The sequence below is a fragment of the Rhyacophila brunnea genome, unplaced genomic scaffold, assembly GCF_057557595.1.
Source record: "Rhyacophila brunnea isolate RB1 unplaced genomic scaffold, BYU_Rbru_1.0 scaffold_3, whole genome shotgun sequence".
Taxonomy (NCBI): Eukaryota; Metazoa; Arthropoda; class Insecta; order Trichoptera; family Rhyacophilidae; genus Rhyacophila; species Rhyacophila brunnea.
In genome coordinates this window covers 38,873,437-38,898,929 of record NW_028232965.1, presented here as the reverse complement: position 1 = coordinate 38,898,929, position 25,493 = coordinate 38,873,437, and the positions used below count along the sequence as shown (strand labels likewise).

General features: G+C 32.8%; 1 protein-coding gene across 1 annotated transcript in view; it reads left to right on the top strand.

Annotated features, from left to right (window-relative positions):
- The first annotated feature begins 4,435 nt into the window (after nt 1-4,435).
- LOC147068331 (androgen-induced gene 1 protein-like) overlaps nt 4,436-25,493 on the top strand; it is a 60,554-nt gene continuing 39,496 nt past the window's right edge. Inside the window, exon 1 of the mRNA XM_085952595.1 lies at nt 4,436-4,820. Coding sequence (XP_085808721.1) covers nt 4,659-4,820 — 162 coding nt within the window. The 5' untranslated portion in view covers nt 4,436-4,658. The remainder of the gene's footprint in view (nt 4,821-25,493) is intronic.

Below are 25,493 nucleotides of genomic sequence, written 5' to 3'. Positions count from 1 at the left end.
AAAATCGGTGATATTATATTTATCTACATATTCATATCGTCATCATCATCATCATCATTGACCTGAACCAATCCACTGCTTAATAAAGACCTCCCTAGCCAGATTCTACTCCTTTCTGTCATATGAATTTCTGTATTTATCAAAATCGGTGATATTATATTTATTTACATATTCATATCGTCATCATCATCATCATTGACCTGAACCAATCCACTACTTAAAGACCTCCTTAGCCTGATTCTACTCCTTTCTGTCATATGCATTGCTGTATTTATCAAAATCGGTGATATTATATTTATCTACATATTCATATGGTCATTATCATTAGCATCATCATTGACCTGAACCAATCCACTGCTTAATAAAGACCTCCCTAGCCAGATTCTACTCCTTTCTGTCATATGAATTGCTGTATTTATCAAAATCGGTGATATTATATTTATCTACATATTCATATCGTCATCATCATCATCATCGACCTAAACCAATCCACTGCTTAATAAAGACCTCCCTAGCTTGATTCTACTCCTTTCTGTCATATGAATTGCTGTATTTATCAAAATCGGTGATATTATATTTATTTACATATTCATATCGTCATTATCATCATTATCATCATCATCATCATCGACCTGAAACAATCCACTGCTTAATAAAGACCTCCCTAGCCAGATTCTACTCCTTTCTGTCATATGAATTTCTGTATTTATCAAAATCGGTGATATTATATTTATTTAAATATTCATATCGTCATCATCATCATCAACCAGGATCCATCCACTGCTTAATAAAGATCTCCCTAGCTTGATTCTACTCCTTTTGTCATATGAATGTATGTATTTATCAAAATCTGTGATATTATATGTATCTACACATTCATATCGTCATCATCATCATCATCATTATCATATACCTGAACCAATCCACTGCTTAATAAAGACCCCCTTAGCCTAATTCTCCTCCTTTCTGTCATATGAATTTCTGTATTTATCAAAATCGGTGATATTATATTTATCTACATATTCATATCGTCGTCATCATCATCATCATCGACCTGAACCAATCCACTGCTTAATAAAGACCTCCCTAGCCAGATTCTACTCCTTTCTGTCATATGAATTTCTGTATTTATCAAAATCGGTGATATTATATTTATTTAAATATTCATATCGTCATCATCATCATCAACCAGGATTCATCCACTGCTTAATAAAGACCTCCCTAGCTTGATTCTACTCCTTTTGTCATATGAATGTATGTATTTATCAAAATCTGTGATATTATATGTATCTACACATTCATATCGTCATCATCATCATCATCATTATCATATACCTGAACCAATCCACTGCTTAATAAAGACCCCCTTAGCCTAATTCTCCTCCTTTCTGTCATATGAATTTCTGTATTTATCAAAATCGGTGATATTATATTTATCTACATATTCATATCGTCGTCATCATCATCATCATCGACCTGAACCAATCCACTGCTTAATAAAGACCTCCCTAGCCAGATTCTACTCCTTTCTGTCATATGAATTTCTGTATTTATCAAAATCGGTGATATTATATTTATTTACATATTCATATCGTCATCATCATCATCATTGACCTGAACCAATCCACTACTTAAAGACCTCCTTAGCCTGATTCTACTCCTTTCTGTCATATGCATTGCTGTATTTATCAAAATCGGTGATATTATATTTATCTACATATTCATATGGTCATTATCATTATCATCATCATTGACCTGAACCAATCCACTGCTTAATAAAGACCTCCCTAGCCAGATTCTACTCCTTTCTGTCATATGAATTGCTGTATTTATCAAAATCGGTGATATTATATTTATCTACATATTCATATCATCATCATCATCATCATCGACCTAAACCAATCCACTGCTTAATAAAGACCTCCCTAGCTTGATTCTACTCCTTTCTGTCATATGAATTGCTGTATTTATCAAAATCGGTGATATTATATTTATTTACATATTCATATCGTCATTATCATCATTATCATCATCATCATCATCGACCTGAAACAATCCACTGCTTAATAAAGACCTCGCTAGCCTGATTCTACTCTTTTCTGTCATATGAATTTCTGTATTTATCAAAATCGGTGATATTATATTTATTTACATATTCATATCGTCATCATCATCATCATCGACCTAAACCAATCCACTACTTAAAGACCTCCTTAGCCTGATTCTACTCCTTTCTGTGATATGAATTTCTGTATTTATCAAAATCGGTGATATTACATTTATCTACATATTCATATCGTCATCATCATCAACCAGGATCAATTCACTGCTGGATGAAGAGTTCCGCAACCTGATTCTACTACTATATTATACCTATTTCTATCGTCCTTATCATCATTGACCTGAACCCATCCACTGCTGGATAAATCCCATGCCTGATTGTACTCCTTTCTGTCATTTGAATTGCTGTATTTATCAAAATCGGTGATATTATAATATTATATCTATTTATATTTCCATTATCATTATGAGCCTGAATCAATCCACCGGTGGATGAAGGCCTCTCTAAGTTGTTTGAATTTCTGTCGGTCATATGAATTGCTAGATTTATCAAAATTGCTGATATTATATTTACCCATTCATAATATCGTCATTATCATCATCAACCAAGATTAATCCACAGCTGGATGAAGGTTATCCCTTCCTAATTCTACTCTTCTTGGTCATATAAACTGCAATATTTTTCTAAATTTGTGATTTCATTTCCCTACCCATTTATATTGTCATTATCGTCATCAACCTGTATCAATCCACTGCTGGATGAAGGCCTCTTTAAGCTGATTCCACATCTTTAGGTCTTATAAATTCCTATTCTTATCAGATATAATATGTATTGCTTCATTATTTATCAACATTTGTCTCGATATGAATATCCCGCACCGGGAAACTATATTGTTAAAGGTTAATTTTTAAATCAAAATATGATTTTTTAAATATTATTCTGTGGCTCCAAGCATTTATTTTTTATAGACAATGAAACAAAATAATGTTTAAATTTATTTTTTATGCTGCTAACCTTTTTCTATTATGTAAATGGGACCCGAAAGAGATTAATATTCGCGTTATATTGGATCGCTATTTATGATAATCACGATTGAGATGTATAACTATTTATCATATTTAAATGCACATACCTACACATATATTGTATTAAAATTAAAATGACAGTGATAGCAATCGGCGATTGCCAGCTGTTTTGCTAGGCTTAGCAGCCTGAAATGGTGTCAGATGATATTGAGAAGGCCAGACTCCAGAATAGACTACGCACATGACTCCAAATTTGTATTTGCAGTGACGACATGCATATCGTAAAACTGACAAATCAGATAAATTTTCAATTGTCTGACGTGAATGAAAATCCATCCCGAAGGGAAAACTATGGCGCCGTCTATGTACACTTTACAATTATTATATTAAAATCCAACACCAAGTCACTATGATGAAAAGCTGTCTGCAAGACCTAGCGAGACAGACTGGCGAGAGCCAGCTGGCTCAGCTAGTATAATAATATTGAACATTTCTAATAAAATTGTTATAATTTAGCCGTAACAAAATATATATTATTAGGAAAATAAAGTTGCTATTTACATTAAAACATAAGAGTTGTTTCTTTGAAAACCTTTATTGTTGATTTATTATTATTTACAATTTTAATTAAAACATTTGAAAATGAGGCAAAAGGGGTATTATCGATTTCCTCAATTCTAGGCAAACTAACAAAAATGAGAAATCATCTTTTATATTTTTTCTTTGCATATAACGTAGCATTTCAGTCAGTCACATTGGAGTTTGCTTCAGCGATTTTTATAGGGTAACCACAAAAGGCTCTATCTGGTATAACATTTAACATCTTCGACGACATTTATAGTATGTACATTTGAAATATTATTTGTACTATTTTTTAAATGTTTTTAATGTAAATTAAATCGTTTGATATATTCTTTTTCTGACTCCCCAAACATCAAAAACAAACAATCATAATTCATTTTCATTTTATTACGTATTTCAGTTATTTTCACAAATTAATTTCAATTTTATTTTATGGTTAATTAATATGAAGGATATGATGTTGACCGAAAAGTGACTTTCGGCGAATTTTTAACTGAAACTTAATATGTTTCCTTAATATTTAATATTGCATTTAATATTACTTGAAATTTAATAAATAATCTTATAAGAATAATTAACTGTGCGCTGTTCAAGCGGCTATGGTAAAACAGTTTTGATAGCAGCTGTTGCTCGTATCAAACAATATTATATTCAATTAATTTCGTTTACACTTTGTCACATAGATGGCTTTTCATTATGATTTATAATTATTTAATAAATAAAGTTTCGAATTACGTACTTATAAAATAAAATAAAAAAATAATTCAATTGAAACATTATAAAATTTCTTATAAAAAATTTAAAAAATCAAATTATTCAATTTGCAGTAGTGGCGTTGCAATATTATAGTACTCGCTGATAACAGAGTGGTTCCGCACCCAAGTTTAGAGAAGATAAATTATTATAAATAGGTAAATAGAGTTATGTGACGTTTGATTCATTTAACGTGTATCGTTTATCGCGGCCGTTGCTTTTTGGTTCTCAAAAAAATGTCTCTCATGAAAATTGTGCATCTGATTGCATTCCTTCATTATGCATCAGGATTATTATACGACCTTAACGTTGTCGAATATCCGCCAAGTTATAATATGAACAGCAAATCTTTTATTCCACTAAAAGGCCGGCTAAAATTTTTTACATTCTGGGACTTGGTAAGTACCTACATTTACTATACATATTAGTGAAATATTATTTTAGAAAATAGTTATACGTTGGGTCATTTACATTCAATAATATGATAAAAAAACAATACATTTTATTTGATTGGGTTGGTTGTAAAAACAAATTTTGCATGCACCTACATTATAAATTTAGTTCGTTCATAATAAAATAGAACTAGTACAGAAGTAAGAAAAATAAAATGCAGTGACGCTATATGCAATGTAGAATAAATTGTAGATAGGTACTTATTTAATAATTATATTATCTAATATATTATATTCATATTATACATGGAGATTTTTATAAACTGAGAAAGTATATGTATAGGTACTTGGTATCATTTCTTTTTACAGTAAATAATTCAGTTTTTTTCGTCGATATGTAGTGGGTGTGTTTCAATTTATCGGATTTAATATTATTTTTGAAGAAAATGTCTAAATATAATATTATGTAGATATGACCACTATCAGATCATTATTATTATAGCGAGTACATACTGGTTTGAATACAGTACAGCGGTGGTGAACCTATGGCACATGCGAAAATTTCGTTGGCATGTGAAAGAATAATTATTGTCGATTTATACATTTTATTGTGTAATTTGCATTTTAAAAGATTAAAACGATAATTTTATGTAGTCTTAATCACACATCAAGAACACGACGGTCATTCCTATAATATTATCAACAATCATCTGAAATGGATTTTGACAATTAAGTGTTTTTGTACGGCATTTGCTTTTTCCCAGTAAGTCTTCAAAATTTTCTGCATGTATGTCGTACATTACGAACATATCATTTAAATGGCGTTTTTCATCACTAAATGTATTTAGATCTTATACCGTTTAGTAAACGCGCGTTTACATAGAAATGAACATACATCGCATTTTTATGAATTTTCCAATAGTTATATTTTTTAAGTGGTCAAATATTCTGTTTGTAGGTATATAAACATCGCATTTAAACGATTTTTCACTGATAAATGTTTTTGGATCCACACGTGCCGAAAACAGGGCATGTGTTAATAGTGTGCGCCTTTACCTAGTAAATGTCTGCGCCTACATGAACCACCGAACGGTACATTCGACCCCCCACCCACCTGTCGACCTTCCCGCCGTATAAGACAGTCGGCCCGGTATGCCTGCGCGGGATATAGGCACGCAGAGTAAGTGTTCTTCAGTAGTCAAATCTGCTGCTCGTATATGAACAAACATGCATACAATTTAGTTTTCTCATATATGTGTAATATTACATAATACGCCGTGTCAAACATTAAAGAAATTTCATTTAATTTTTTTATATTAAATTTTTCTTTCATGAGGTGCGCTAATAAAATATTCATTTCCGTAAATTTATGATTATACATTAATACTTGTAATAAGGTAGGTACATAATGTTGTTACTGATTTATATTTTTTCCCAACTTTAGCCATTGTTGAAATAATAGATTTTTTGTTTTTTTTTTACACGTAGGTAAGCATAAAAATGTACGCCATCGCACATAATATAATGTACTGCACCCCCGGTTGGGCAATTGGCTAATATTTTTTTTTTCGAAAAATGTATTATTGACTGCGTCCCAGCACTCAAAATGGAAAATTTTACGAACCGGAGCGCTAAATAATTTTACGAAAATATTTACATTAGGTATATAAATATCTACATACATAGTTTTCTAAATTTATGTGTATTTAAAAAAAAATAAGTATGTTAGGTTCTTTGTTTTATGGCTTATCTACCTCAGACGGTCAAATTATTTTTTCCACAAGACGGAGCGATAATTTTAGGAATTTTATGAAATGGAACGGCGCTACGGTGCGCTCCGGTCCATTTCGAGCCGTGCGACCACTCGAAATGGAAAATTTTACGAACCCGAGCGCTAGATAATTTTACGAAAATATTTACATTAGGTATATAAATATATACATAAGTACATAGTTTTCTAATTTGATGTGTATTTAAAAAAAATAAGTGCGTTAGATTCTTTTGTATATGGCTTATCTACCTCAGACGGTCAAATTATTTTGTCCACAAGACGGAGCGATAATTTTGGGAATTTTATGAAATGGAACGGCGCTCCTGTCCATTTCGAGCCCTGCTGCGTCCCACATATCATATTTTCCTCCCGATCGTTTGCGCTGTTCGCCGAAATGTAATAATCAGGTATTCATATATTTCGCTCGAGACTCAGTCGAACACCCGTGTCAGTTGGGTCAACGATAACTGTGTGTTATCGGTAATAATTGTCGACCCAACTGTCACTGACCATCAACTGAGTTAATGCGCGAAAAATAATAGGTAATTATTCTAATTTGGCCACATCTCTAGGGAAAGATGCAAAATGTCATTTCACGGTCAGGAACTATCACTATGACTTGCAGAACTAACGGAGCTAAAAATAGTAATAATATTTGTATAAATCAATAAGATACATATCCGAAAACGACCGTAAACCTAATATTATTCAGAATGATGCATTCATATTGCAGTGGACTTTGATCCGGTGTGGTGATGTGGTGAAATATTAGTTTATGTGTTTTTATGTAATACATAATAATAAGATAACATAATACCTAGGTATTTTGTTTAAATTCTGTTTAGAACTGAATGAAAACCATAATATAATAATATCAGGTGGCTTTCGTGGTGCAGTGCGTAAGGCGCTAGCCTTTCACCCGAGAGTTCTGGGTTCGATCCGGTGAGGACACAATATTTATGTGTTTTTCTCAAAGCCTGGGTGTTTGTGATTGTTCAAAAATTACTAACGACCGCCTAGCCTAGTACGAAAAAGCAAGGACATGGTTATTAATACTTCTAAAAAATCAGGGATGTGCCAAGGGTGACTGCCGCCTGGGCACCAACCCAAAATTGGAAATAATATGACAGAAGTCGTAGAAACAATTATTATTTTATTATAATTGAGTCGCCTAGAGTCATAAATAACATTTTGCAATTTTATCATTTTTGAGTCAAATATACCAAGTGATTCCAAAGGCATTAATTAATCTATATAAAGAAAAATATTTGGCTATCAAAAGTCACTTTAAATTAAGCGTAGTAATTATAAATAATGCATACGATTCATAAACGGATCGATAGCTTAAATGCTAGAGCACTCACCCGAAAGTAAAACGTGAGGGTTCGAGTCATTCAATGAGATTTTTCAATTTCCGGTATTAACAATTAATGATAGCAGAGTATATTTATAATCTGTTTCTTTTGTATAAAATATGACTATCGTTACAATATTCATTAGATAGTATGCGTTGGTATGTTCATAATCACTATTCAATTTCAATTTTCAATTTTTTTTTTTTTTTACATATTGTGGACATTACAAATTATAGGTTTAAGACGTTCCAACCAAACCAAATTGTATGATAAGGTCAACTCCTTCGTACCTATTTTATTATATAGCAGAAACTTAAAGTTTATAGTAAATAGATTTATCAACAAACTAAAATACATAATATTCTATGTGTTTGATCTATGACATTTGGAATGTGTTGTCATAACATAATATATGACTATTAATAATTGTTGTGTATATCGTTATACACAAGATACTTTCGACTCACTATAAGAATGTCTTAGATAACATAGCACATGGTAGATAATGTTTTAGTGAAAAAAAAATACATATTATGGGAACTTCAACCACTGATATAAGTGAAATTTAACAGTGATTCTGGGGTCAAGTTTAGAGCATATTTTATCACTGGTTTATCGCTACTTATTATCAGTATTGCCAGTTGCCACGAATGGTATTCATACTATGGTTACGTCGGTTCTGCGTTGCATTTTAAAATATTATAGGATTACTCAGTGGCATGTTAGGACAATAGCCGCAATCTAGACGTTAAACAATTTCCTTCGTGTATATAGAAGTACTAGCTTAGTAAATGTATTGCCCGACAACAAGAAATTGGCGATAACAAGAAGTCGCTGCAATCGCATGTAGAAGACTTCTAGTGACGTACCTGTCATGGCGGCAACGCGTGCTAGAAGCATGATTAAATAATGTATCGCCTCTCTTTTTAGATACTACACCTTTTCTTTTTTGTAATAAACCAAAATTTTACCAATAATAATTCCAACACCACTCCTGATCGTTTTAGACATAGTTTTATTTTAAAAAGCTTCAAATTACGTAAATTGACAGATCCGTACACCACGGGAGCGTAAATTGAAATGATACATTTTGGGGGTGTTTCTCATTTAAAAACGGAAGTGTCATTAGCTACACTGAGGGGATTGCTAATTTACAGTTTTAACATGTGGACAAGAAGTACTTGTTCGACAGTAATAAACGTTATTTTTACAACCCCATATTAGGACCCAGGTCTTTCATTCAAGCCAGCACAATATACTGAAATAGGCTCAGCGGTTTACGCATAATAATTTCAAGTACAATACATATAAAAATATATAGGTATATTCTTATTACAGTCGGTGTGCGCAACGTCTAGTTAAAATTTTTCTATAATCTAAGATAGCAACATATTATTATTAGATCCCGTAGTTTTCCGAGTACGATATCAGTTACTGGTTTTATTTTTATTTGGTGTTGAGCACGATTTCTTCACCTTTTCAAAGCCACGATCCAGATTATGTGCACATACTTACTTAGTTTTAGTTTCGTGATCCAAGAAATGAGTAATTAAAAATTGCATACCGATAACAATTAAATTAGACAAAATACAATAATATTGGAAACTTCTTATCGGTCTTCTTCGCGATCAGGATTCTCCACCCTCTCATGTGATTTTAGGTTCCCCATCTCTACCCGTCATGTGTGTACAACTCTGGATACCGTGGAAGGCTATAATTTTTGTTATTATTGTGTGGTGAGGGTAGAGTAAGATAAAATGTTAATTAACAACATTTTATAGGCCACGTACTCGATTATAACGTCGAACTTTACCAACTATCCCTTTTTAACATTATATAGGTCATTTTATACTCCAACAACACATTATTGGCAATAATTATAACTAGAGACCGGATTATATGCAAAATAAAAAGGTTGAAACATGCAAGAAAAATGCTTAAAATATGCTTGAAAAGTGTCAAAATATGCAACATTAAAAAATAATGAAAAATAGTTATTTTAGTTTTTTTATTTCAAAATCAGCATACAATTAGTAAGTATTGACGATAATTATTAAATATTAATTAACATTCTGTTACTCTTGTAGACGTTAACGATCAGGTACTGTTCCAAATGTTTGGTAGTAAGATTGTGTCTTCGATCACTCAAAATATTTTTATAAGTGGAAAATCACCATTCCACATCCACTGAGGTAACTGGGCAGTATTTGAATTTGGCTGCTATGTCAGCACCAGTGGCGCACCCAGGATTTAATATTGGGGAGGGCCCAAGGAGGAGAATGTAAATTAGTCCCATAGGCTCTTTTCCTTCTTCACATCCTAATTTCTCGTTTATCGGTATTTTGTCTATTGCACTCGGTGTACCTATACCATGGTCCCCACATCCTAAAACGGGCCCTCAGGCTAGGATATTTGGTGGCCCCCTACCTACCGCTAAGATTAAAGGCAGTGTGAAACACTACATTAACGTTTTTCAAATTGTGTTTTAGTTCAAATTAAGGGTACTTATACAGTGAATTATTGGCGACCAATACATCTACTTTAATAATGGAGCTGTTGAGTATCGACACATAATAATCAAAAAATATATTGCACAATTATATAAGTAATTGAAAATGTTCTTAGTCATGAAGTATAATAGCGCCGCATGCGACTTTTTTATTATTAAAGCTAATTTATGATGTGTGTTTATGTCACTTATTTGGTCAACCCGACACGCCGGGCCCCTCACAGCCCAGGCCTCCAAGGCTAGATCCCTGTCAGCCCTCCCGAGCCATAACCTACACCACTCCGGAATTCGGATGGACACTGAGAATTTTTTGACAGTTCCATTAGGGATTGGGTTTCTAAATAAACCTGACATTAGTATTTCGAAATTTTTGTGTTAGAAATTAACATCTAAGAAATTTTTCTAAAAAGGGTGCTGGAGAATTATTACTAATCATTTTTTATGCCGTGTTTTTATTTGTCTAAGCTCAAAGGTTATAGTTTATTGGCTTTCAATTTCAATGTTTAAAATCATTCTGATAATTTTCATTTTTGGGGGGTGCCAGGGCCCCTTGGCTCCCCCCCTAGGTGCGCCACTGGTCAGCACTTATTGTTTGAATACTTTTAACGGTTTTCTCTTTAAAACATATCTAAAATGGGTTTGAAGAAATCAAAAATATTTTTTTTTTTTACTTTCTTCGTTATTTAGAAAAAGCAACCCTCACATTTGTGATGGTCGGGTCTCAAACACTAAAATAATAGGAATGGAAAGTTGCAATGTAAAATGTAAAGAACTGTTTTTTACGATTTTGAGACATTTTTTTATTTTTAATATGGGGCACAATTAACAATATATATTAAATACAATATTAATTAGTTGGAAATTACTAATAAAAATGATGTACAAGAATAAAACCTATGGTTGTGGTGCTACATCTGAGTTCCACAAATTACCATCGGTGTCAAAATCCGAATCTGATGAGTCATCTTTGTCGATAGTTGGCGGAATGTAATCAAAATCATTCTCATCATCGTCTTTTTACCCAACATCGGAATTATCTCCAATTCCTATCAAATTATTTATCAGCTTCAATATTTTCCATTTTGAAATCTAAAATAAATATAACAACATGTATAACAACATAAATCAATATAATTAAGTTCTTTAATCTTCAAATAATATGAAATTCCTAATGAGTAAAAAGATGAAAATTGGAAATTTAGTGACTATTGAATCCTGGCACTCACAAACGTGAGTCACAAGATTGAACATGTCAAAAACATACTAAATTGATAGTTATGACTTCAAAAACTAGTTAAATATGTTGCATTACATTATTCATCCCAAAAATATCATTGGGAACAATTTTTTGGTAATAAAATCAATAAAGTACTCACACAGAATGCTCCTTACACAGTGCTGTCAAAATGTCACTTTGCAATGTTCCAGTGTCGCCAACCGACGGACGTGTAGAATTATGGATGACTGTTTTCACTCTGCCAGCTACACTCACTTTCATGTGAGCCAGGGCCAAACCACATACACTACCAAAATAATTATTTATTCCATACTGAAGTGACCCTCACAAGAGTGAGTGCAGGGTCTGTAAGGGCTATTGAGATACATTGTTAAATGAATTTGAGTGTATGGACTGTTTCATACACATGCGAATTTATTTTGACAGCAGCTGTCAGTGGTAAATGGTAATACAGAAGGGGGCGTGTTCATAACAAAAGTAGTCTATGGTTAAGGATTCCTTAACTCTATACTCAGGATTGTCTATAGTTATGTCATGCTTTTCGGCGACTTATCCTTAGGATCGAAATCTTAGATTGTGCATGCCGCTCTAAAATGTTTTCCAACCGCTGCGCGCTGCGGCATATAAAAATTCAAATATTTATGTATACATTTTGTTTATGGACATGTTGACCTGGGTTTGGATTAGGCATAAGACCTTGTAAGAAAATTTGTAATTTTATTTATTTGAATACGTACACCAATTCTGAGTTATATAAGTTCGTAAGTATTGGGTAATGGTAGTTGATATAGTAACAATAATACATTTTTAATGATTTATCAGTCTAATTATAATGAATGACATTGTCTCTAAATTTATCTGCAGCGTAACCGGATATACATATTATTAATATCATGTAGGTAACTTGCCCGCTCTTTGTCTTCGGAGTTATGATAAGTTGAAGAGATTACAAAAAAGATTTTTTTTATTTATACAAATACAGTAATATTTTGTGTAATCATTCGTATTCTGAATGACATGTAAACGCCAACAAGATCACACCACCGAAATTCCGAAAATATGGTTGATTTATTATTTTATGATTTGAACGAGCTACAATTAATACAACGATCCACTAGTCCAAATTATATTTTTTTTTTTTATTTTTGTAACGTTTCTTGAAGTACTTAGTTCAAATTTCTGTTTTATTAAAATCTCGTGTATATTCAGTGTTGAATAAGTACAACATCAATAATAAAAAATGCTATTTCTGGAGGTCAGCTACCTACAGGGCTCGAAATGGACCGGAACGCACCGGATCGCCGTTCCGGTTCATAAAATCCACAAAGTTATCGCTCCGTCTCGTGGAAATATTAATTTGACCGTCTGAGCTACATATTTCATATAATAAAAAAATAACACACTTATTTTTATAAATCACATTTACAATTAATGTAGTAAGTATAGTATAATATAGTTTATATTTTCGTAAAATTATCGAGCGCTCCGGTTCGTAAAATTTTCCATTTCGAGCGCTGGCTACCTACAATTAAAATTTATAATGGTTAACGTTAATTGATCAAAAAGCCGATGCCTCCTGATTGGCAGAATAATATTGAAGTGATAACTTTAAACCTAATTATAAGAAATAGTTTTCATGAATTATAGATGGATCGATAGCTCGAAAGAGAGAGCACTCACCCAGAACTTGAAATGTGATTTCGAGTTCCACTCTGTCCATCCTTGTTCTCGGATTTTTCCATATACGTTTGTATGATATTTACACTAATAAATAATTGTCAATGGCTGTTGTAATTTTAATCTCAGTGAATGTAGGTATGTATGCGAATACCCCCTGGCGCTAACCGATTTCGAGTCTCCTCCTTCGATAGAAATTGATGAATATGATTTTTTAGTAAAACAATATAAATTCAAAATATCACCGACACATTGACACCTCGAAACAGGTATTCAACATTTTTTGCAGTGCGAAGTTAAAACGTAATAAAAAGCACACAGAAACGCAATAAAATAAAAAAAAAATAATATAATATATTAAGTAAGAATGCGAAAATAATAAAATTTTATATTTATTTAAGCAAATTTTGATTTCGTAAATTTTTATTACCTTCTTTTCGTTGTAAAATAAGTACAGGTGTCTGTTACGAGGTGTCAGTGTAATACCACCAATGCTATAAAATAATTTCAGTGTATGTATAGGGAGTGTATTGATACCAATGTCATCAATACCATGAACTCATTAAGCTACATTTTAAATAAAATAGTTTAGTGAAGACTGTTCATACAATGCACATTTTATAACGGTTTAGCAGTGGCGCACTCAGGATTTAATATTGGGGGGGGGCAAGGAGGAGAATGTAAATTAGTTCCATAGGCTCTTTTTCTTCTTCACAGCCTAATTTCTCGTTTATCGGTCGTTTCTCTATTGCACTCGGTGTACCTACACCATGGTCCCCACATCCTAAAACGGGCCCTCAGGCTAGGATATTTGGCGGGCCCCTTACTTTTCAAAATGTGTTTTAGTTCATACTAAGGTTACTTATACAGTGAATTATTTGCGATTTTTAATACATCTACTTTAATAGTGGAGCTCTCGAGTATCGACACATAATAATCAAAAAATATATTGCACAATTATATAATTGAAAGTGTTCATGGCCATGAAGTATAATAGCGGCTAATATAGGCGACTTTTTTTTGCTACTTAAGCTAATTTACGATGTGTGTTTATCTCACTTATCTGATCAACCCGACACGCCGGGCCACCCACAGCCCGGGCCCCCAGGCTAGAGCCCTATCAGCCCTTCCCACCCATGACCTATACCACTCCGAAATTCGGGTGGACACCGAGAATTTTTTGACAGTTCCATTAGGGATTGGGTTTCTAAAAAACTGACATTAGTGTTTCGAAATTTTTGTGTTAGAAGGGTGCCAGGGCCCCTTGCCCCCCCCCTGGGTGCGCCACTGCGGTTTAGTGTCACAATCACTACTAGTTTTAGTAGACTGTCTAGGTGTTTATCGCTAGACTCAAAATGCGAAGTGTCTGATTATGGGAAAGTACCCGAAAAAGTATGGAGGTCTGAAGGTCGAAGCGACAAGAAGCTATAAAAGTAGTAAGCGGGTAAATTTTGTTAAGTCCACCCCCTCCCATGTTTTTTTAAATGGACCCCTTCAAATCTGTGTGCCCGCGCCTGCCAGTGGCGTATCAACATTACATCTCGCACTAAATATTGATATTATTGTTGTTGGCAAGTTTAACGTGAAGCGTGGCTGTTTCGAGAACTACAATACTGACAATCCTTCCATAATATCGCAGCGCCACCACGGCGGCCATGACACTTCAACTTAAAATTGTCGCACTTTACATTTTTATACACTTGAAAAATTACAAAAAAAGTCTAATTGTCCTCAACATTGTAATCTTAACGCTTTTATGTGAATACTATTTTAGTAATAAAATTTGCTAATGAAATGAAGATCTTCTTGCTGTGAAGATTCTATTGAATATTTGTGACCGAATTACAGCACGTGTCTGCCATATGCCAATCGCACCAATTTGTTTCCACCTTATATAGGTAGATATGCACCCAGAGCATTTTCCGTATATACGCAACCATACAAATGTCACGATGACATGTAAAAAAAATTAATAATACTTATCATTGAGGTGAAATGCTATAGCACTGACACTGATAACAGCTATCAGTTTTCTTGGCTTATTTTCTTGCCTAATATCAATATCCCCTCCCCCCAATTTGTAAGTGGTGTGAACGAGATTATTTTTCTTTGTTTCTTATATTTTACAGAACTTTGGATTGCGAGTAATTTGGTCTTGCCAGACCCTGGATTCGAGCCTGGCAAGTACACATATTGTTTTTCAATTTGTGTGTGAGTCAGTGTATGGACCTAATAGGTTGAGCAAGTGGCTGACATCCATTTCTCGTAAAAAACAAAATCTGTTAATACAAACCTCTACCTACTCTGTGGAGGCCCATATGATCCTATTAGGATCGGACATGGTCAAAAAAACTTGGTCTATGAATGTTTTGCAAGACGAGAATTTGTTTAAAATATATTTAACTTGGTAAACCGAGCGAAGTCTTATCATCATCATCATCAGCCTGAATCTATCCATTGCTGGATAAAGACCTCTCCAAGCTGACTCCACTTCACCAGGGTCATTTGCGTTGCGCTGCCACGTACTTCCGCAGAACTTAATCATTTCATCGATCTAACGGCCTCTAGGTCTACCGTGCGAATGTTTTATACCTCTCGGGTACTACTAGATGACTAGATTTGTCCAACGATTGTCCCTTCTTCGAGCTATGTCGTCGCTATAGGTTTTGTTTCCCGAATAGACCAAATGTCAATTTTACAGGAGACGAAAAACAAACTTCATTGTCGTATATTTTAATATCAGTAGATGTATCAATCATTCTTTCTACACTATATGATTGCGACATTATCTAAAAATAGATTCCAAGAATAATATACTGGTATAAATCATTAAATTCACAGAAAATGCGTTTTATTTACAAGTACTCACTCTGGATATTCGGGAAATTTTTAGCGCTCTCTCAGAATAGCGGATATTCGGGACAAAACATGGATATTCGGGATTTAAGACCGTAGCGTAATGCGGCACGACCGACGGAGTACTGAGTGGTCAAAAAATACGAACCTCAAATGTTATATTTATTTACACGATAAATGTTAATAATTACTTTTACTACTTATATAAATACCTAATTATGTTATATGAAGGATCCTAATCACCTAATTTAATAGGTAATAATAATATGCGGTATTCGCTATGTTCGGTTTATTTCGGAATAAATAATTAAATACTTAGTTATAAAATAATCCATCGACTAAAAATGTATATTTTCAATTGTTTTAGGCTTTTCACCGGGATGCATAGGTACCACAGCATTACCCCTATTTCGCTATATTATAATAGTTTAGTGAAATTATTTTCCTAGCTATTACTCTCATTACCGCAAATATTGAATTTATTATTTATTACCTACCTAGTTTTGCAATGACGTATTACCTGCTGATAATTATCTGCCTATCTATTACCTACCATAAGAGTCTATCGTTTATTCCGCTCCCCACCTGAGTACTTCTCAGTACCACAACCATTATGTTTACAGCAAATGCTATCTTCTTTCAAGTATTTTGAGCAATATAATCGTTGAGCAACACTGACAATCTTTGTATCGCATATTTATTAGAACCATGAGCGGTGATTAGTACTTACTAAAAAAACCAAGAGCCGTTGAAAAATGAAAAATAATAATTGCCTTACCCAAAAGGGCGTCGCATGCGGATTTTGCCTAAGGTTTGAGCCCCATGGACTACCGGACTGCAAGTAGGGTTGCCAACCATCCCGGATTGGCCGAAATTTCCCGGAATCGGAATCGCTGTCCCAGATCCCGGATGAATACTCAATTGTCCCGGAAATTTATAAATTGCTAAAAAACGAGAAGAATGATTTCATATCTGATGCTAATTGTTTTCTTACGAGATGTATCACATATTTGAAAGAAAATTATTTATTTAACGAAAGTAATATTTTTAACAAAATAAAATGTCTTTCTTTAAAGAAAAATAAAGAATTTTCTGAATTGACATGGGAGCAATTATCCGTTTTCCCAAATATATTACAAATCAAAATTGTCATCGATGCGTTTATAGGCACATTTTTTACGGTATTTTTAATGTTTCAAAAGCAATTAGGTGAAACAATGTTCGCGCTTAGGTACATACTACAAGCTAATTTTCCTGCATCATCTCATAGGAAAAGATATATCCTGGAAAACCATCGCGTTTAATATATGCCTTGAGTTATATTACCATGTCTTCAAGTGAACGTGAAAGTGAATTTTCGAAAATGAATCTAATTTTTACCCCAATAAGAGTTTCATTGAAGACCAAAAATGGTTCGGCAGTTTTGTTTATCAAACTCGCCTGACCATCTTTGACACTTCTCGATCCTTCAAAATACGTTGATCGGTGGTTACTCAGTGTAAGACATTCGGCCATAGACTCGTAACGCTAAGAAAAGGAATCGAGACGATTTGCCAGACGAGAATTGGACTGAACTTTTAAAATACCATGGCCCCCAAAACGAGAGGGCTGACAGGGCTCTAGCCTGGGGGATCGCCCAGATAAGTGAGATAAACGCACATCACAAATTTGCTCTAAACGTAAAAAAATCGCTTGCGGAGCTTCTTTCCTTTAGGCGTATTTACATTTTAAAATAAATGTTGTGGAATTGCATTTTTTGGTTAATGTTTATGATACACTGAATACCCTTAATTTTACCTCGAACACCATTTGAAAAACGCTACTATAGAGGGTCACACTGCCTTTAATCTTAGTGTAATATGTGTGTATAGGTAAGGGTCCGCCAAAGATCCTGGACTGGGGGCCCGCTTCAGGATATGGGGACTATGGAAAGCACCACATTATATGTTTCATTCAAATATATGTTTTTACAATATTATTTTTTTTTATGTGTACCTATTTGTTTGTTTGTTTAATTTTTTATGCGCTTCCTGGCATAGAAAAGGTTGCTTTAAATTATATTTGAATGTAATTTTCTTTAGAAGGTAAGAAGTTTGGCAAGAAGTGAGTTCCGGCACCTTTGTTTAAAAAAAGCTTGCACATAAAAAGTTTCCTCAGAAAATTAGGTAATGGCTGACTGATGGTGATGTTCAGTTTTGAGATATTTGTCCCGTAATCGTCACAGGAAAAGTTGGCAACCCTAACTGCTAGGCACTTGCGCTTGCTCGATCGAAAACAGAGGGGAAAAACCGCGTGGCAACTTACGTTCGTCGCGCGGGCCATAGTTTTGAAACTTCATAATTCTTGTATAAATAAAAAAAACAAGTATTTAGTCCTTTTTTTATTAAACAACATAATATACTTCACACTGGAAAGCACAAGGCCTCTTCAATTATGTAATACAAATACGACAATTAATACTTACAGATATAGAGAAATAGAAATTCAATACAGAATAAAATAGAGAGGGTTCAGTAAACAAAAATAATAATATGTATAAGTAAAGTAAATAGTTAAACAAGTGAACAGAAAAAAATATAGCAAAATAGTGAAACCAACAAAGATAATTGAAGTGCATTGTACTTCATTCATAGTTTTTGAAACTCTCGACGAGCGCATAGTGCACATTAAAAATCATTGGTTCTAGACAGAAGAATTTTTCACAATGATATAAATAATATTCCAATATTATCACGTAGGTACCTGAGTGATTAAAATATTTAAAAAAAACATGCTACACCGAAACCAGATCGTGTAAACCGATTAGCTGTCGCGACAAAACGTGTAAAGGAAATTGATGTACCTTCAGACAACATTTTTATTGATAGCGAATAAATTTCTTCAATAAAAATATAGTTTATTTAAACAACAAGATATATCTATGTACGTATACAACATATAATTATAATACTTTATTTACCGTACGTGATTAGGTAAAACAATAAATTGGTAGGTACCTTTTTTGCAGTCGCGAAAAATATCGACGTTTTTATTAAAATCGCAATATCTCTTTAATGCGTCGACATATTGACATGGAATTTTCAGGATTCGTCAAAAATGTATCGATAAATAAATAAATATTTGTATTTATTAATGATTTAATGTTTTTCAAACTATGGTTTATAGTTTCCGAAGAGTAGGTACATACGATTTTCATACAGTTAGTTGATAATTTATTTTGATCACCCCAATCTTTGTCAAATAAGTATTCATACAAAAAATAAGAAAACTAACAGTACACATTTTAGATTATAATAATTATATAAATAGAAAAATAAATATGGTTCAAACTAACCATGAAACTTAACACCTTGTTTCAAATACCCACATTTAAACAATGATCTTTTGTTATATTTGCCAGAATTAGTCATTGATACCGAGTCTAGACTCTTGAGTCGCCACATAAATATGTCACATAAACATGAGTGCAAATTACATGCAATGGATAAAAATTATTTACGCACGACTCAGAGGTTCTCAATCCATAGAAATAAAAGTTTTTACTTCGACAAGTAAACGGTTTTGGACAATTTGTGCCTATAATAAATTCGTTGACAGATTTGAATCATAAACAATAATCTAAATTTTTAAAATCATTTTTTACCCATTATAATATTGCAATACACTTATACAAATAAGTCTACTTATAATAAATTACAAAAAAAAGACCATGGTCAAGTGGAGTCACATAGAAAATGTAGTCATAAACATGTTTTAAAACGTTTAGTTTATGCACTAGGATTACATTTAGCATTTTTTACAAAAAGCATAAAATTTTACAAAGACATATCGGTACATAATTAATAAAAATAAGTGAATGAGTATTTGGTTAATAGACGGGATCATTAAAAATGTCGCCTGGTAACGTTGATCTATGCTAATCTTAGGTCTAAAAACATTTGTCTAAATCGAATTAGGAAAAAGTCCTTTATCGCTTAATCCTAAAATAGCTTTATAATATGTGACATCAATGTCTGGCATGTATGGAAACATTGCTATCAAATCTTTCACTTTTTTCTCGGTCAATTTCGTGATATTAGTGGACATCCTTCGAATTGTAGGAAAACTTATTTCCTTGTTAGACGGTGTACGGTTAACTTTCTTATAAATATTAACTGTTATGAAATCTGAGGCAAATGATATTTTATATTCTACTAAATCAATTTGGTCGAGGTTATAACGAATATGTTTAATTTTTGTGTACGGAATTTGTGCGTACAATAGTTTTACCGCTGCATTCCCATAATCAAGACTATCACCTGCCATCATTTGTAATACGACAAATTTATTTTTAACGCTACGAATTTTTAAAAATTGGCGAACTAATCCCAATGGGCTATATATTTCGATGTTTCTTAATGATTTTTCTATGACACTGTGTGCTGAATCGATCTCTTGAATGTTTCCATGACCTGGCTCAGAAAATTTTTGCTCTACGACTTTAATTGTTTTTATCTCCTGATTCAATAAAAAGTTTTTTATGGCGGTGCTCATGAAAGAGTTTTTATTTTGTGGGACGCAACTATCCGACCATAATATTAAATGTTGGACATCCGGATTGTCCGAAGCGATAGCTTTTAATATTTTAATAAGCGCACTTGCAATATCGTTACCTGAGCGACCACTATATCCTTCGTGCCAAATTGCGTTATATATATGACTATTGCAATGACCGGTTAAATTATACATATTAATTTTGCTTCTATAATAAAAATTGGAAATATTAGCTTTGGGCAAACTAAAAACATTTTGTAAATCAAATGTTACCACAGCAGAAACAAGAGTAACATTATTAACATTGGTATTAATTATAATACCTCTGTCTTTGGTTCTTTCTTCAGCGCCTTCAACTTTTCTTTGGATATGTTTGTCGTTGTCCATAATTTCGTCAGCAGTTGGATTTTTCAGGTATTTAAATTTTTCACACGAATCACACCGATCTTTTTTTGGATGTTGAAATGCCAGGCTAAAATCTCGTTTAAATACTTCACGGTAAATGTTTATTTTGACCGGGTTTTCCGTTTGTGAAAAATACAAGTCGTACATTTTCTGTACGTTCAATGATGCTTCAAGATATTTCATGGTTGTGCTCTTCCGACAGTAGTGCGATTCAACAGCCGGAAACGATTGAATGTGAGACCGGACAATATCTAAATCAGTAGTGCTTGTACACCTCTTCACATATTTCCCTTTTGTCGGGGTTCTAGGCACATTTGTCACACTATTTTGCACCTTCTCGTGAAAATAATACACTCTACTATCACAGATGTCTAAAGTGCTGCAAAAAAATTTTTGGCACACCTTAATTTTTTCGGCAAGCAGTTCAAAATAATAAGTATATGAGAAGCGTTTCCGACTTGTTTCTTTCTTTGTCCGTTTTCTTGTTGGTATTGACCTCGTTGTATATTTGCTGTAATAATGGTTTTTTTTATCATCACTTAACTTATAAAATTGAGAGTGGATAATTTTTCTTTCGTCTTCCGTAAATTTACTCATACATTTTAGATGACATGTTGGGAAACATGTGCTTTTCACAATTTTTGCTGGATGTGTTTTCTTTATAATATCGACGTATTCTTCGCCATGTTCCCTTTTATTTTTCCGGACATTTCGTGTCCACTCCGTTGGATTAATTTTTCTTTTAACGCCACAGGAATTTTGAGAAGAGGAACATATTATGGACATCTCATTCTCTTCGCCTTGGGTTTGGTTTGGTGACTGGGCTTCTATACAGTCTCTGAAGGTACTGGAAAAAGGTAAATTTAAATAAAACACAAAATAAAATAAGCAAATTAAATAAAAGGAAGCTGTTTTCATATAATACAAACCCTAAAAATGACGTAGTCAAAATTTCATTAAACAATTCGAGATTAGGACCAAAGTAAAATTTAAGTTTTAATACAATCAATTTCTATATTTTCTTTCCATATTGTAACATTTTTATATGATATTCTTATTGACAGAAAAATAATGCGTCATTATGGTCTTCAATCGAACTTGTTAGTTTTATTACAAACCACCAAATAAATATTATATATTTATTATTGTAAGGAATAAGAACTATGTGAGCATGTATACATTATTAACCATTAGCTGATAATATTAGATTAGTACATATTATATCGTAAGTGTATAATATTAACTAAATAAAATATTACTAGGTAACGTAAATAATAAATTAAATTAACTATTAACGCATTCTAAAATAAATAATATCACCGTCTTTATTTTCACAGAAATAGGTACCTACGTTAAAAGTAAAATAAAGACAAACCATGTTTGATGAAGAAATAATAATTAATTCTTTACGTTACGGTAGTTACCGGGTCACACTGTAGAAATGCTGTATAATTCATATGACCGTTGGGTTTTGTCGCTATTCATCGATACAAAATACAGTTATTTAGGTTAAAATACTCACTTCCATAACTCTGTTGTAAGTTCAGGGCGAACTGGTGACGTATCAGCCATGATTTATCTCTTCAAATTTGTTGAACTCACTATTAAAACAATGGTAACTTTAAAAACAATACTTAACAGCTCGAACTTTGAAAGATGAATCCGGAGGGCCAAAAAGTATGATTGCGGGCGTGATTGTTTTAGAGCTAGACAGCGTGAATGTGGGAGCGAGATGCACGAGATCAGCGCGGTTTGATTGGCTTAAGTGATATTCGGGAAATAAAAACTCAGCCAGCGGTATATTTTGACACAAATTAGCTTGGATATTCAGGAACGGATAGTTGGACGTTCGGGAGAAAAGCACGGAATAATTGTTGCTTAATATGGCCTATTCGGGTTTTTTTTTTAAATATCTCTATTTCTAGATAAAAATATATTGTTTTTATAAATGATTTCGATAGAGTTCGGTAAAAGAAATCGAACTGCATTAAAATGTCGATTTCGACTAAAATGGATATTCGGGAAACAAATCCTATAGCGACGATGTGTCTTATAATACGACTAAAATTTTCTATAGAAGCACCACCCGAATAAGACTGTAGCAGTGTGAGCAATGAAATTTTCATATACGAGTGCTTTGGATAACAAAACATGTAGGTATACGGTTACATAATATGGTTTTTCTTGTATGAGTAAAATAATATTATGTATTTATTTATTTAAAAAAAGACACGCTGAGCACATAAAAAATTATTAATTCAAGACGTTCACAACATGACATTTAGAATAAAAAGTACAAGTAAATCAACTAGAGAAAAAACAAGGTTGAGAAAAAACAAAACAAAAAAAATAATTTTATAGAAAAAAAAATACAAATTACACAATAAAATATAATTTTAAAAACATAATGCATAATGCATAATGCATCGCTAAAAATGTCTACATCTCTAGGGAGTGCATTGACCAGCCGCACAGTCCTCGATATTGGTGCCTGGTGAGTCTGACATGAGACATAGAGTATAATATTATGCTTCATAACTTTGCATTCCGGCGCTAGGATGAAAATGATGTACTTACCTATATTCTAAAAATCTTTTTTTTAAACATATAAGTATTATCTAATTATTTATTTATTACTAGATATATTAATACAATAATTGGATATCATTTGATCTATTTTTTTGCGAGGTAATCAAGCAAATAGACGTATCAGTGTAATTAAAAGTGGAAAAAGTGCAAACTACTCTACGCAACTTGGCATCTATAGACGACAACTTTTAGTTTTACAGAACTAATACCTCGCGATACTCATCGGGAAATTCTAACGCCATCGTCGCGTCTGAATTAATAGTAAAGTTGTCGATATTTACATATAATGACAAAAATTCTGTCGTAAAGATTACATTGTTAATACTTCTTACCGCGTCATCGCCTCCACATGTGATAATCGTGTGCCCGTGGCCTGACGGTCTCAATTATTAGGAAGTTCTTTTATATAATATACCGCATATCAATATTAAAACCAAACATTTATTTTAATATTATCGTGTCAAGTAATATTCTATTCAAACACATATTTTTAAATGTGTTCATAGCGGTTGATCCTGAGACTCCTGAGGACCTCACCCCGTTTGTTTGCGTGACTGATTCTAAGCATCCAGCCATTTTACTAGTATTTTTCTAAAATAAATCGCTTTTACCTATCACAGCGTATATGAATAGATGTATCTATTTACTTAGTGGAAGGTATTTTGGATTTATAATCAATCAATGTCAATTTATATTAAACCATGTAGATAACATAGAACATCAATCATTGGTTAAAATAAGGCTTATTAACATACTCTCGTGTTAAATGTAATATCACGTATTTTTACAAAAACAATAAAATATTTTATCGGTTATTTTTTCAAAAAATAATATATGTACCTGCCTACTTATGCCTTTTTACTGCCAAGTAAATTTTATTAGGTAGAATACCCGTAAGCCAACTATTTTTTGAATACAATAAATAACTTTAAAATAAATATGAAAAACGCATGTTTTCGAGTATCTGTGTAAATATTTTTAGATTAAAATGATAAAATATTGTTAATTGAGTCAGCATTTATATTATCAGTGGTAAATATTGTCTTGAAAATATACATAAATAGACAGAAAATATTCGTGATGTTGACAATCAAGTCGCGAGTTATTTCGCTTGTGGCTTGGCAGTGCATACAAACTTTGACGAGTTAACTCGTGCATGGTAAGTACTCTCCAGGTTAAAAATAGTGTAGGCATAAACCTACTCTAATACGGTGGTTTCAAACTTTTACGTTTCAAGGTACCTTGCGTCTTTTCATGGTGCCCTAAAAATAGTAGTATGTGTATGCTTGGTCACCACAGTAAAGTACACGTTAAATTAAGAGTATTTTAAAAATACAGTTTAGGAATGCTCTAATAAATACCCACATTAATAATTTCACGGGTCACCTTTTATTATGATTTATGACATAGCACATGTCATGGCGTAGGTAGATATTTGTAAAATAATAATTTTAGCAATGAAAACATATAATTAGTATAATAAATTATTGTTATAAATGTTAATACATCTAAATTGTACACCGATGCATGAAACTGTTTGTGTCTATTATTGGTACTAAGTACCTACAATAGAGTAATGCAGACAAGTATCCAAATAGAAAAAGAGAACTAATTAGTAGTAATAAACCACCATTATCACCCGAGGTCGTCCCAATGCTAGATGAAGAAGGCCTCCCCTAGCCACTTCCACTCTTTTCGGTCTCTAGTTCTTCGCTACCACGTACATTCACCAAGTTTTAGGAGTTCG